Source organism: Rhinolophus ferrumequinum, chromosome 8 (genome assembly GCF_004115265.2).
Source record: "Rhinolophus ferrumequinum isolate MPI-CBG mRhiFer1 chromosome 8, mRhiFer1_v1.p, whole genome shotgun sequence".
Taxonomy (NCBI): domain Eukaryota; kingdom Metazoa; phylum Chordata; class Mammalia; order Chiroptera; family Rhinolophidae; genus Rhinolophus; species Rhinolophus ferrumequinum.
In genome coordinates, this window is record NC_046291.1 from 47335292 (window position 1) to 47350533 (window position 15242).

Genomic DNA, 15242 nt, shown 5'->3' on the forward strand with positions numbered 1-15242 from the left:
AGATCCTCCATCACCACCTCGCTGGCTTGAAGTTATTAATATTACAAAAAATACAGCAGACCTAAAGTGGACAGTTCCTGAGAAAGATGGAGGATCCCCCATCACCAACTACATCGTGGAAAAGAGAGACGTGCGGCGAAAAGGCTGGCAAACAGTGGACACAACTGTCAAGGACACCAAGTGCACAGTCACCCCACTGACCGAAGGCGCTTTATATGTGTTTCGAGTTGCTGCAGAAAATGCCATAGGACAAAGTGACTACTGTGAAATCGGGGACTCCGTCCTGGCCAAAGACACCTTTAGTATGCTTTCTAACTTAATTTCTATGACATCATTTGTAGTGGATTATCTCTGTTCCCTCTGGTTTTTCTAACCATTGAATATTTTGTTTTCAGCCACCCCTGGACCACCCTATGCTCTGACAGTTGTTGATGTGACCAAACGACATGTTGACCTGAAGTGGGAACCACCTAAAAATGATGGTGGAAGACCAATACAGAGGTAGAATTTTAATTAATGCATAAAGAATAATCTACACACAACTGAAAATTCTTAACTTGTGTTTTTTTATTAATGCTAATGAAATGCTTTGTTATTTCAATAGATATATCATTGAGAAGAAAGAAAAGTTAGGTACCCGTTGGGTGAAAGCTGGGAAGACCTCAGGCCCCGACTGTAACTTCAGAGTAACTGATGTCATTGAAGGCACAGAGGTCCAGTTTCAGGTTCGGGCAGAAAATGAAGCTGGAGTTGGCCACCCAAGTGAACCCACAGAAATCCTGTCAATTGAAGATCCAACAAGTAAGTCATGCTGACTATACAAAGGATATTGTCTAGAGCTTAATGATGAGGTTGTGGATGTGAACGTTTCACTTCTTTTTCAGGCCCTCCTTCACCTCCCCTTGACCTGCATGTGACTGATGCTGGTAGAAAGCACATTGACATTGCTTGGAAGCCTCCCGAGAAAAATGGTGGAAGTCCTATTATAGGATACCATGTTGAAATGTGTCCAGTAGGCACTGAGAAATGGATGCGAGTTAATTCTCGCCCAATAAAAGACTTGAAATTCAAGGTTGAGGAAGGTGTCGTTCCTGACAAGGAGTATGTACTGAGAGTGAGAGCTGTCAATGCTATTGGTGTCAGCGAGCCATCTGAAATCTCTGAAAACGTGGTTGCCAAAGACCCAGACTGTAAGAACACAGTTTCTTTTATAACTAATAAAACAGGCCTTTACTCATGCATTGCCTTTGTCATACTCTTTGTTTCTCTTTTGGATTCTATCTTACAGGCAAGCCAACAATTGATCTGGAGACTCATGACATTATTGTTATTGAAGGTGAAAAATTAAGCATTCCTGTTCCGTTCAGAGCTGTCCCAGTTCCAACCGCTAGTTGGCATAAAGATGGCAAAGAAGTTAAAGCAAGCGATAGATTAACAATGAAGAGTGATCACATCTCTGCACACCTCGAAGTTCCCAAGAGTGTCCATGCAGATGCTGGAGTTTACACCATTACACTGGAGAATAAGCTCGGCTCAGCAACTGCCTCAATCAATGTCAAAGTCATAGGTAATCATTCTTTGATGAAACACTAGACATTCTTCATGTGCTGGGAAAATTAGTTAACTTTGCAGTGTCAGTATAAATGGCTTCATGAGTTGGCCATTAGGAAATTAAATGTCCTTTCAGATTATTTTCTCCAATGTGAGAAGCAAGAGATGAAATTGGTAGTTAAACTCTGATTAGACTAAATTATTTCTGTAGTAATTATTTGCCTGTGAGGTACTAATTTAAAGGAAAGACATAACATACCCAAAGTATGTTAAAATAACCAGTATTCCTTTATTAATTGTATTTGCATTTTTCTGTAGTGTTCTCAACCAGGGGTAGTAATAGTTACTGTCCTCTCCTCCCACACATACAAATGCTGTTTGGAAATTTGGGGGTCCCCATTTTTTCTTGGAACAAAGACTCAGGGGGAGCTACTGACATTTAGTAGTTGAGAGCCAAGGATGTTAAATGGCCTGCAGTGTAAGGAACACTCCTGAACATCAAAGATTGTCCCATTCAAAATGTGAATGGTCCCACTTAGAGAAAGAGTGTGCTAGTAATATGCTGAATTTTCAGATAACAATAATTATTATCAATTGTATTGCTAATAGGCCTACCTGGACCATGCAAAGCTATTAAAGCAAGTGACGTGACCAAGAGTTCTTGTAAATTAACCTGGGAACCTCCAGAATTTGATGGTGGGAGCCCAATTCTTCATTATGTCCTGGAACGCAGAGAAGCTGGGAGGAGGACATATATACCAGTCATGTCTGGTGAGAATAAATTATCTTGGAATGTAAAAGATCTCATACCAAACGGAGAATACTTCTTCCGTGTTAAAGCTGTCAACAAGATTGGTGGAGGAGAATATATTGAACTGAAAAATCCAGTCATTGCTCAAGATCCAAAGCGTAAGTTTAGGCATGAGTGTAATACAGTAGGAATAAATATGCAATTTATTTTAAGAAGATGGGCTTCTCTATATTAACAGGTTTTTTTTCTTGCTCTTCAGAGCCCCCTGATCCACCTATAGATGTTGAGGTTCATAATCCTACAGCTGAGGCGATGACCATTACATGGAAGCCACCTTTGTACGATGGAGGTAGCAAGATAATGGGTTACATCATAGAGAAGATTGCTAAGGGTGAAGACAGATGGAAGAGATGCAATGAACACCTGGTACCAGTTCTGACCTACACAGCAAAAGGACTTGAAGAGGGAAAGGAATACCAGTTCCGTGTACGAGCAGAAAATGCGGCTGGTATTGGTGAACCTTCTCGGGCCACTCCTCCAACCAAAGCTGTAGATCCTATTGGTAAGTTTCATTTAAAGAGGTTGGCATTTTAAAATAATGTTTTGTCAGATATTTTCATCAGAATTGAAACCAAATATTGTTTTTAATCAATACAGATGCCCCAAAAGTCATTATGAGAACAAGCCTAGAAGTGAAACGAGGTGATGAAATAGCACTTGATGCGACTATTTCTGGGTCACCTTACCCATCTATTACATGGCTAAAGGATGAAAAAGTTATTACACCAGAGGAAATTAAGAAGCAAGTAGCACCCACAATTAGGAGGAAGAAGGGTGAAGTTCAAGAAGAAGAACCATTTGTCCTGCCTCTGCCAGAGCGTTTGAGCATTGACAATAGTAAAAAAGGAGAATCTCAGTTACGCGTCCGAGATTCTCTCCGACCTGACCATGGCCTGTATATGATCAAAGTTGAAAATGACCATGGTATCGCAAAAGCTCCTTGTACTGTCACTGTGCTGGGTAAGTAGTTAAAACTACTCTTCCCATTATAAGAGTTTTAGTAAAACAAAAACAAAAAGTTTGGGGGGGTAGTTAAAAGAAGTGGAAAATAGCTTCAGTAAGGTGTCCTCAGTCCCATTATTTTCTCCTAGCTATTAAAGGAAATCCACTGACCTTGTTATTCATTAGCTAATGTGATAAAAAGATAGACAGAAATAGGAGAAACAGAAGTTTATGTCAAAGGAGCATACTGACATTTACATTTTCTGCTGCAACTATTTCCACACAAGTTTTTAATCACTGCTCTATTTTGAAATATTAGATACACCAGGACCACCAATCAACTTTGTATTTGAAGATATTAGAAAGAACTCGGTCCTCTGCAAATGGGAACCACCCCTTGATGATGGTGGCAGTGAAATTATAAACTACACTTTAGAAAAGAAAGACAAGACAAAACCTGACTCAGAGTGGATTGTTATCACTTCAACACTTAGACATTGCAAATATTCGGTGACAAAATTGATTGAAGGAAAAGAGTACCTCTTCCGTGTAAGAGCTGAAAATAGGTTCGGGCCTGGACCACCATGTGTTTCAAAGCCACTTACAGCTAAAGATCCATTTGGTAAGGTTTCTTTAACATCTGAATTTTGCCTTTTTATCATATGTGTTGGTATATGAGTTATCACAGCTTGTAAATTTGAATTTTGTCATACGAGGGAATTAATTCAAATATGCTATTTCTTTTTATCAGAACCACCTGATGCACCTGATAAGCCTATTGTGGAAGATGTTACCAACAACAGTATGCTAGTGAAATGGAATGAACCAAAGGATAATGGAAGCCCCATCTTGGGTTACTGGCTTGAAAAACGTGAGGTTAATAGTACACATTGGTCTCGTGTCAACAAAAACCTTCTGAGTGCTTTGAAGACCAATGTAGAAGGCCTATTAGAAGGACTCACCTATGTCTTCAGAGTATGTGCTGAAAATGCAGCTGGGCCTGGAAAGTTCAGTCCTCCTTCCGATCCCAAAACAGCACATGATCCAATCTGTAAGTAATTGCTTAAGAAGAAGATGGGGTACAGCACGGTGATTATAATGAACAGTACTGTGTTATATAGTTGAAAGTTGTTAAGAGAGTAAATTAATGTTATCACTACAACGAAATGGTAATTATGTGAGGGGATGGAGGTGTTAACTAACCTTATTGTGGTAATCATTTCACAATATATACATATATCAAATTACCAGGTTGTACACCTTAAACCTAAATACTTACATGTCAATAATATTCAATAAACCTGGAAAAATCAAACAAAATACTAGCAATGACTATGGCCACATATTTTGAGGTTACAATGTAAAGTTTTAAACATCTATGTATATATAACCTAATAGCCTCACAAAACAGCACTAACCCATATTACACATACATTGCACCTTGGGGAAAAAAAAAAGTGGTATAGATAAGCTGCTGTACATTTTGACACTATCAGTGAGTTTTGATTTGTTTGTCTGCATCCTAGCTCCACCTGGGCCACCTGTCCCAAGAGTCACTGACACAAGCTGTACAACTATTGAATTACAATGGGAACCCCCAGCTTTCAATGGTGGTGGGGAAATTATTGGCTACTTTGTGGATAAGCAGCTGGTTGGCACAAATGAATGGTCACGCTGCACAGAGAAGATGATCAAGGTCCGCCAGTACACTGTCAAAGAAATCCGAGAGGGTGCTGATTACAAACTTCGAGTGAGTGCCGTCAATGTCGCAGGAGAAGGACCACCTGGAGAAACAGAACCTGTTACTGTGGCTGAACCACTAGGTGCTTAACAGTTATATGATAAAGATTATGGATATTTTCCCAGTATGGGATTTTTTCTTTTTTAACTTTCTTGAGCTAATGTATGATTGTTCTCTTTCAACAGAGCCTCCAAATGTGGAACTGGATGTTTCCGTCAAGGCTGGAATACAAATAATGGCTGGGAAGACTCTTAGAATTCCAGCTGTGGTAACTGGCCGTCCAGTACCCACAAAAGTATGGACTATAGAAGAAGGAGAACTGGATAAAGAACGTGTTGTAATAGAGAATGTTGGAACCAAATCTGAACTAATGATCAAGGCTGCACTAAGAAAAGATCGTGGCAGATACGTGATTACAGCTACCAATAGCTGTGGTTCCAAATTTGCAGCAGCCAGGGTAGAAGTTTTTGGTAAGGAATGTTATGTGGCTTTTCATAGGATTTTCCTAAGTGATGCTATCTTATTACATTGATTTTTTTTTTTTTTTGGTTGTTTTCTTTTTCAGATGTCCCTGGTCCAGTTCTTGACTTAAAACCTGTTGTAACGAACAGAAAGATGTGTCTGCTTAACTGGTCTGATCCAGCAGATGATGGAGGAAGTGAAATCACGGGCTTTATTATTGAAAGAAAGGATGCCAAAATGCATACATGGAGACAACCAATAGAGACTGAGAGATCTAAATGTGACATCACAGGTCTCCTTGAGGGACAAGAATATAAGTTCCGTGTGATTGCCAAGAACAAGTTTGGCTGTGGTCCTCCTGTTGAAATAGGACCAATTCTTGCAGTTGATCCACTAGGTAAAAAAGAAAGTTTACATTGTGTTTATAAAGTAAATATAATATGCTTCCAGTTATGGCATTTATTTGTTGAGTCTAATGGCTTCAAACTTCCAGTCTCAAGATCTATAGCTAGACAATAATTAGAAAGGTAAATAAAAAACTACAACAACTTGAAGAGTACCATATTTGCTATAATTTTTGGCTTACTGTAGTTTTTGCACAAAACCAAGCAAAAAACCTGAATCGAACTAGAACTAAGCAATAACCTTAAAATAGTTTAGAAATATTGCATCTTTGCAATAGAATATACTGGAGCAATTAATTTAATAGTCTAGTAGTTAAAGAGAGTTCATTGACTTTGAAAGATTACAGAACAGATATTGCCTTAGGATAAATGCCTTAGTCTTCCTTTAGCCCTCAAGTCAGCCCCACACTGGAAGGATATGGAGGCCCCAAACCATAAAGAGCCACCAAATTATAAAAACCAACCAAAGGAAATCTTCTTGACCAATATGAACAAATATGAAAACCTAAAATTGCACACACTTAGTAATGCACATTGACGTTCCATCCAGGAAAGCAAAGTCTTTGAGGATGACCCATTCCCCAAGAGACAGAAGGAGTTATTCCTCCACCACAACCACCCAAAAAACAAAACAAAACAAAATTACATCCTACACCACTGTAAGAGCTCTTCTCAGAATCTCCATGATAGCTCAAGTTATGCCAGAGGATCAGAAATGAGCTGGGCTTCCACTACAAAGCTCTGCTTCTGGTTGCAGTAGTAGTCAGTAAGAGTGGATTGGGTCTAGTTTCACCATTCAAAGCTTATTCTTTTGGTTTGTGTCCTACGGGGCACCAAACTACAGCAACATTGCAGAAATTCTCTTTCCACCCCATTTTAAACCCACACTTGAGGGAACATGATCAGTAGACATATCTATCCATTGTCTGTTAATAAAAGAGGAAACACTTTGTTCTCAGCTGGTCATCCAAAGGAGTGCTTCACAACCTGTTCTCCTAGTTCATTAGGATTAGAAGCTTCCCCAGTGACAGAGCCAATGTATCTAAAATGCTAAATATAAAAAAAGCATGCATGCCCTTTGATTTCTTTTCAATTAATAATCTCGACTCTAAAGTTTACTAAGAAAAATTCTGCCTATAATTTTTCTGTTATAATTCTGATAACAGATGTTTTGAGAAGGAGTTTAAAGATGGATGTAAGGTTATGCCAAACAGAAACCCATAATTCACATAATTAATTTGAAGTGATATATTTCTTACATGAATATTTATCTCATGCTTGACATTTCAACTTGCCTCTGGTTAAATTTAAGGTCCTCCGACGTCTCCTGAGAGGCTCACATATACAGAAAGGACGAAGTCCACTATCACCCTTGACTGGAAAGAGCCCCGCAGTGATGGCGGCAGCCCCATCCAAGGCTATATCATTGAAAAACGGCGTCACGACAAGCCTGACTTTGAAAGAGTTAACAAGCGACTCTGCCCAACCACATCTTTTCTGGTTGAAAATCTTGATGAGCACCAAATGTATGAGTTTCGTGTCAAAGCTGTCAATGCAATTGGTGAAAGTGAACCATCCCTGCCTCTCAATGTGGTCATACAAGATGATGAAGGTGTGGAATCTGAACATTACAGAACAGATATTCTTTTATATTTATTCTTTTATTAAGTTGAAAGTTTCATATTAAAACATAATAATTTTAATACAATTTACAGTGTCGCCTTTATCTCATAGGATCAGCAAACATCCTTATGACTTTGCTCATTTTTTTTCTCTTTCCCTTCTCTTTGCAGTGCCTCCAACTATTAAATTGCGCCTGTCTGTTCGAGGAGACACTATCAAAGTTAAGGCTGGAGAGCCTGTTAACATCCCCGCAGATGTGACAGGCCTTCCAATGCCTAAGATTGAGTGGTCCAAGAATGAAACTGTGATTGAAAAACCTACTGACGCACTGAAGATAACCAAGGAAGAAGTATCCCGAAGTGAGGCAAAGACTGAGCTTAGCATTCCCAAAGCCTTCCGGGAGGATAAAGGCACGTACACAATTACTGCCTCCAATCGCCTGGGCTCAGTGTTCCGAAATGTTCATGTTGAAGTATATGGTAAGTGATGTGCTTTCTTATATATCAAAATGAAATCCAGTGTCTGCTTAAGGATTGTCTTCTCAATCTCTATTGGTTTCCTTCCAGATCGTCCATCCCCACCAAGAAATCTTGCTGTGACTGACATTAAAGCTGGATCTTGCTACTTGACATGGGATGCCCCTCTAGACAATGGTGGCAGTGAAATCACCCATTATGTTATTGACAAACGTGATGCAAGTAGGAAGAAAACCGAATGGGAGGAAGTCTCCAACAATGCTGTAGAGAGGAGATATGGGGTAAACACTTTTAAATATTATACACATTAAAAGGACATGGCCCGGAATAAACAACATTCTAGCATAAGCTTGGAATTTAATGATTAAACTCAAAACAATACACAAAGAGCTTTATTGTGGGTTTTAGCACCACACATGTAAGGCCACTTAGTAAATACAATTATTTGATATACAGTCTCTTTTACTTGAAAGATCCACTATTAGGTGCATTAAACTTACATATTCTCATTTTAAAAGGCTTTCTCCATGTTTAAGTCTACATATTTTGAAACTATATATTTGAGTTTATAGACTTATTTCTTTTTATAGTCTTTCCTACCAACATCCCTAATTTTAAAATAAGTGAAAATCAACTTAAGTATATTCTTTTTAAGAATTTACTATTCATCTTATTTCTAGATCTGGAAACTTATCCCCAATGGTCAGTATGAGTTCCGAGTTAGGGCAGTGAATAAATATGGAACCAGTGATGAGTGCAAATCAGATAAAGTGGTCGTGCAAGATCCTTATCGCCTTCCTGGACCTCCGGGAAAACCAAAAGTTTTGGAGCGCACCAAAGGATCGATGCTAGTGAGCTGGACTCCTCCTACGGACAATGGCGGCTCTCCGATTACTGGCTACTGGCTGGAGAAGAGAGAAGAGGGGGGTGTCTACTGGTCACGTGTTAGCCGAGCACCAATAACCAAAGCGGGACTGAAAGGCTTGGAATTTAATGTTCCCCGTTTGATTGAAGGTGTTAAATACCAATTCAGAGCAATGGCAATAAATGCAGCAGGAATTGGCCCTCCCAGTGAACCATCAGATCCAGCTGTTGCAGGAGACCCCATATGTAAGTATGCTTCCATTTCTGGAATTTATAAAGGCCAAAGCCACTAAATGGATAATTCTGCTCTTAAATTTCTTGTATTTTTTATCCCAAATTATTTTATTAAAGTTGAAAGTTTCATACTTACATAGACTATCAGAAGTATATATGTATGTGTATATGTGTATATATATGTATATATTGGACATATGTATATGTATATATACACAGTACACATACATATCTATATATATGTATACATACACACATAGATATGCACACACATATGTAAAATCATATAGTTTTTAAACTCTTGGATTAAACCTAGTATTTTATGAGGAATCACAATAATAATGACCCTGGATTATAAGCTCCTCTCTACTCCGATACCTTAGTAAACCTCTATTTTAATAGATACTGTGGAAATTTATTTCCCTTACTAAATAGTCAAAAGCTCCAGTAGGAGTTCAACAAAAAGCAAAATGTTAACTTTTCAGTAATGTTTATTGAACAAAGATACAAAATTCTCAAGCATAGTTTGCAGGGTCAAATAAAAGAAAATTCTTCTGAAATATCTATGAGGAGATCAGTTCAAAAATTAAAATACCATGACCTTAATGATTAATTCCATTTATTATATATCTGACTAGATTCTCTGTTGGGAAAAACAATTCAGCTATTTGTTAAAAAGAAGACTTAAAATACTCTAAGTTCTATATGGAGCATATATATAAAATGAAATAGTGACCATTCATTCAGAAAGCTAGTACTAAACATGCAAACTGTGCTAGGCACTGCACTAGAGAGGGAAGATCTAGGGTTAAAAAGACAGAGTAAAAGAATTTCTGTGATTGTAAAGCACGGTCAGATATGTAAAGGATTGATATGTGACTATCGTAGACAATGACTGTATAGACCATTAAGATTAGTTTGCGTTCAAAGGTTTACCAGCTAACGATGTAATCATTTTTAATTTTATGGTAAATTAAAATAAGTTTTTAATAGAAAATATTGCAGAATCTCTTCAAAAGGATATTAAAAGTAAAATAGCTTTTCACCAAACATGTATAAATAGAATGTAAATCTAGGTAGAGATAGTGAGTGGTCTTTCTAATCCTAGTTAGTTGTTTGCTTTCTTTGTTTGGCATTAGGGCTAAATGAAAATAGACTATTTCTTATATTTCCCTTCTCTAGAAGGTAGTTTATTCTTTAGGCATTTCTATTTTAATATGTTAATAGATTAAAAATAAAATATCACGTATAGTTAAACATCCTTATGGTATATATTCATACACACATACACACACACACACGTATACCATTCAATCTGCTTCAAAATTTTGTATTTTTTTTTTCTTATTAGATCCACCTGGGCCACCTTCTTGTCCAGAGGTCAAAGACAAAACAAAGTCAAGCATCTCACTAGCATGGAAACCTCCAGCCAAAGATGGGGGCAGTCCAATCAAAGGATACATTGTAGAAATGCAAGAAGAAGGTACTACTGACTGGAAAAGAGTAAACGAACCAGACAAACTTCTAACTACTTGTGAATGTGTGGTACCCAATTTGAAAGAACTCAGGAAGTACAGATTCAGAGTGAAAGCTGTCAATGAAGCTGGTGAATCTGAACCAAGTGATGCAACTGGAGAGATCCCTGCCACTGAGATTCAAGGTACTAGTCCTTATTCCATTTACATATTCATCTTTTTCTCTTTCCTTTTGAGTTTTCTTTTATGTATTCATCTTTTGATGTTATTATGAAATTAATTAATTTACTGAAAACACATATGTCAATTACTTTTTTGAAAATGGTGAGCTGAATCCTGGTATATTATTCATGATATTACAGAGGCACCAGAAGTTTTCATTGACATTGGAGCACAAGACTGTCTGATATGTCAAGCTGGCTCACAGATTAGGATTCCTGCTGTCATCAAGGGACGCCCCACACCAAAATCATCTTGGGAATTTGATGGAAAGGCAAAGAAGGTGATGAAGGTAAGAAAATTATAATTCCCTGTCTCCCACTGAAATCACTCTAAGGAATACTTACAGTACAACTGACTATCTTCTTTTCTAACAGGATGGAGTTCATGATATACCTGAAGATGCACAGGTAAAAAAAAAAAATTGAAATGATTCAGAACTAGTTGACTTCAATACTGCTGTTATTTCACTCAGTGTATGATTACTGTTTTTTTTTGTGCAGCTGGAGACTGCTGAAAACTCATCAGTGATTGTCATTCCGGAGTGTAAACGATCTCATTCAGGCAAATACAGCATCACAGCCAAGAATAAAGCAGGACAAAAAACGGCAAATTGCAGAGTTAAAGTCATGGGTAAGAAGGATTTTAAAAGTTACTATGAAGTAAGAACAAATTATTTGTAAAAAGCAGCATTGTTTATACTGTGATGTTGTGTCCACCAGATGTACCAGGGCCACCCAAAGATCTGAAAGTCAGTGACATCACCAGGGGTAGTTGCAGACTTACATGGAAGATGCCAGATGATGATGGAGGAGACAGGATCAAAGGCTACGTTATCGAGAAGAAGACTATTGATGGAAAAGCCTGGACTAAAGTCAATCCAAACTGTGGAAGCACCACCTTTGTAGTTCCGGATCTCATCTCTGAACAGCAATATTTCTTCCGCGTGCGGGCAGAAAACCGTTTTGGCATTGGCGCACCTGTGGAAACCATTCAGAGGACCACTGCCCGAGATCCAATATGTAAGTTTTTAAATCTATGATTAAAATGACATCTCAAACATGAAAAATATGTTGTTATGAATAATGCTTGATACTTCCTTTCACTACTTTTAAAGATCCACCTGACCCGCCTATTAAACTCAAGATTGGCCTCATAACAAAGAACACGGTACACCTGTCATGGAAACCTCCAAGGAATGATGGGGGCTCCCCTGTCACCCACTATATTGTTGAGTGCCTTGCATGGGACCCTACTGGGAAAAAGAAAGAAGCCTGGAAACAGTGCAATAGGCGTGATGTGGAAGAACTGCAATTTACCGTTGAGGACCTCACAGAGGGTGGGGAATATGAATTCAGAGTCAAAGCTGTCAATGCCGCAGGAGTCAGCAAACCTTCGGCCACTGTAGGTCCTGTGATTGTCAAAGACCAGACCTGTAAGTACCACTATATTAACAAAATCGCCTCTTCGCGAATGAATACCTTTCTATATATTTAATAATAACCCAAAATAAAAAGAGGTCTGTCCACACCTCGGGAAGCACCATGGGTTGAGTATGGAGACGGGCACATTACTCAATCACTCATTCCCTCAAGTTCCATAGAATTATCATATTTCCTTCCATATTACCTTCCCTTGAATTAAAGCAGATGATGTTTGGAATTTCCTTCCTATAATTTTTCTCCACGGCAGGCTGTTTTACTTACCAAAAATCAGGGCACTTCCTCTGCATGCACCTCAAAAGGAGCACCTAGTAACCAGTTATTTGCTCAGCAAGTGCCAGAGCCACTTATCTTCACGATCACGTTTCTTTTTCTCTATTCTCTATCCATTTTAATGGATAAAAGATACACACAAATATGGTAATTGTTTATCTAATTATTGTCACGATCCCTACTGTATGTCTACAATTCTCTTTTCTAAATTTGGGAGAGCTATAGTTACAACTCTTTTTGCACATTCTTATACTAACTTCATGGGAAATGAAAATTTGTTTTGCCTCTACTAGCAGTTATATTTCTTCAAATGGGAATTCATCTCAGAATGAAGGTAGTAGGTCCTCTCAGAATTCAACATAAATACTAAAGGGAATGTCTTGGAAGACCTCCCAAGCCTAAGCTACTACAATTTTCACTTCTCTCTGTCCTTTTTCAATACCTACATGCATAATGATGCCAGGTAAAAGAGAGGCAATAGCTGATACATAGCCACATGTAGATAAAGGATGATGACCACATGCACCTGTGCTCCAAACGGATATAAATTAGTTGAAGACAGATCTGTTGTTTCTGTTGACCCAGGCTACAAAGCCTGCCTATAATAGATCCAAATAGCTTTATAGTCACTGTGAATTCTACTTTCTAGCCTTCAGTGCTTTATGTTCCTAATGCCAACTTCTTTTAATAATCTAGGCCCACCATCAATTGAACTAAAAGAATTCATGGAGGTTGAAGAAGGAACTGATGTTAACATCGTGGCCAAAATTAAAGGTGTGCCATTCCCAACTCTAACCTGGTTTAAAGCTCCTCCAAAGAAGCCTGATAATAAAGAACCAGTTCTCTATGACACCCATGTCAACAAACTGGTGGTGGATGATACTTGCACCTTAGTTATTCCACAGTCTCGCAGGAGTGACACTGCCTTATATACCATCACAGCTGTGAATAATCTGGGAACAGCATCAAAGGAGATGAGACTGAATGTCCTTGGTAAAGACCGCATGCTTTATTAAAACTACATGTTTTCCTGTTCATGGATATAATATTTGGCTTTAAAAATCCTTCTACTAATAAAGTTTTCTCCTTTTTAAACCATTTTAGGTCGCCCTGGCCCTCCAATAGGACCAATAAAGTTTGAGTCTATTTCAGCAGACCAAATGACATTATCTTGGCTTCCACCTAAAGATGATGGTGGGTCTAAGATTACAAACTATGTAATTGAGAAAAGAGAAGCTAACAGGAAGACATGGGTGCGTGTCTCCAGTGAACCTAAAGAGTGCACATACACAATTCCCAAATTGCTAGAAGGCCATGAATATGTATTCCGAATCATGGCCCAGAATAAATATGGCATTGGGGAGCCTCTTGACAGTGAACCTGAAACAGCAAGAAACCTCTTCTGTGAGTAGGACATGTTTTGTGTACAGAGTCTTTCTTATTTGCGTTTTTCATAATGACTTATCAACAATGTGATTTTTGTCACAGCTGTCCCTGGAGCACCAGATAAACCAACTGTTAGCAGCGTGACTCGTAACTCCATGACTGTCAACTGGGAAGAGCCAGAATATGATGGAGGCTCTCCTGTGACAGGATACTGGCTAGAAATGAAAGACACCACTTCAAAGAGATGGAAGAGAGTTAACCGAGATCCTATCAAAGCCATGACTTTGGGTGTTTCCTATAAAGTGACTGGTCTTATTGAAGGTTCTGATTATCAATTCCGAGTATACGCGATTAACGCTGCTGGAGTGGGTCCGGCAAGTCTGCCATCAGATCCAGTGACTGCTAGAGATCCAGTTGGTAAGCCTCGAAACCATTCCTTTTTTTTTTTTTTTTTTCTTTCCAAAGTACCACGGAAAAGTTAAGGATACTAATGTATACTGGTTCTTTCTAGCCCCTCCTGGTCCTCCATTTCCCAAAGTCACAGACTGGACTAAATCAACTGCAGATTTGGAGTGGTCTCCCCCACTAAAAGATGGTGGATCTAAAGTAACTGGATATATCGTTGAATTTAAAGAAGAAGGAAAAGAAGAATGGGAAAAGGTAACTAACACTTGGCATTATGGATATATACTATGAATAAACTAAAAATGTAGTGGTTATTGTCAATCCCATTAATTTCTATTTTGGATTAAGAAATCAGAACAATAACACAATTATAACTGATAATTCAAACATCTGTTATGTCAAAAATCTAATCAAAAGTTAAGTCATGTTATTATTAATTCATCTTTTGGCTATATCCTGAAAAGGTGAAATAATTGAGCAGTACAATTCTTTAATCATTTCACAGTAATTTTAAAACCTAATTCCTGGCAAGATATTGCATCAGTGTTTACCTGTAATATCTCATTCCTAAAACCTAAACTAGCAACAATCTTCCCCAAAACAGTAGTTAAATATATCGTTTGTTATGCTTTAGAAAGCTATTAAAACAACAAGAACTATTTTAATTATAAAATGCTTGTGATTTTTTTTCCCTAGGGTAAAGATAAAGAAGTGAGAGGAACAAAACTTGTTGTGACAGGATTAAAAGAAGGAGCATTCTACAGATTCAGAGTTAGAGCGGTCAATATTGCTGGCATTGGAGAACCTGGAGAAGTCCAAGATGCCCTTGAAATGAAGGACAGAATTGGTAATTAATACTTCTATTATTTTTATGTATATTTACATTTTGTATTGGAAATGAAAATGACATTTGTAACTTTCAATTGTTTTCCAG

General features: G+C 38.1%; 1 protein-coding gene across 1 annotated transcript in view; it reads left to right on the forward strand.

Moving 5' to 3' along the window:
• TTN (titin) overlaps positions 1 to 15242 on the forward strand; it is a 271719-nt gene that overhangs the window by 186612 nt on the left and 69865 nt on the right. The window contains exons 226-253 of the mRNA XM_033112268.1: positions 3 to 302; positions 396 to 501; positions 605 to 801; positions 885 to 1190; positions 1289 to 1567; positions 2161 to 2460; positions 2562 to 2864; positions 2960 to 3322; positions 3624 to 3926; positions 4056 to 4355; positions 4831 to 5127; positions 5231 to 5515; positions 5611 to 5904; positions 7224 to 7523; positions 7705 to 8013; positions 8101 to 8291; positions 8691 to 9120; positions 10460 to 10768; positions 10946 to 11094; positions 11180 to 11212; positions 11306 to 11435; positions 11525 to 11824; positions 11920 to 12237; positions 13214 to 13510; positions 13622 to 13921; positions 14006 to 14320; positions 14415 to 14563; positions 15005 to 15155. Coding sequence (XP_032968159.1) covers positions 3 to 302; positions 396 to 501; positions 605 to 801; positions 885 to 1190; positions 1289 to 1567; positions 2161 to 2460; positions 2562 to 2864; positions 2960 to 3322; positions 3624 to 3926; positions 4056 to 4355; positions 4831 to 5127; positions 5231 to 5515; positions 5611 to 5904; positions 7224 to 7523; positions 7705 to 8013; positions 8101 to 8291; positions 8691 to 9120; positions 10460 to 10768; positions 10946 to 11094; positions 11180 to 11212; positions 11306 to 11435; positions 11525 to 11824; positions 11920 to 12237; positions 13214 to 13510; positions 13622 to 13921; positions 14006 to 14320; positions 14415 to 14563; positions 15005 to 15155 — 7314 coding nt within the window. The remainder of the gene's footprint in view (positions 1 to 2; positions 303 to 395; positions 502 to 604; positions 802 to 884; positions 1191 to 1288; positions 1568 to 2160; positions 2461 to 2561; positions 2865 to 2959; positions 3323 to 3623; positions 3927 to 4055; positions 4356 to 4830; positions 5128 to 5230; positions 5516 to 5610; positions 5905 to 7223; positions 7524 to 7704; positions 8014 to 8100; positions 8292 to 8690; positions 9121 to 10459; positions 10769 to 10945; positions 11095 to 11179; positions 11213 to 11305; positions 11436 to 11524; positions 11825 to 11919; positions 12238 to 13213; positions 13511 to 13621; positions 13922 to 14005; positions 14321 to 14414; positions 14564 to 15004; positions 15156 to 15242) is intronic.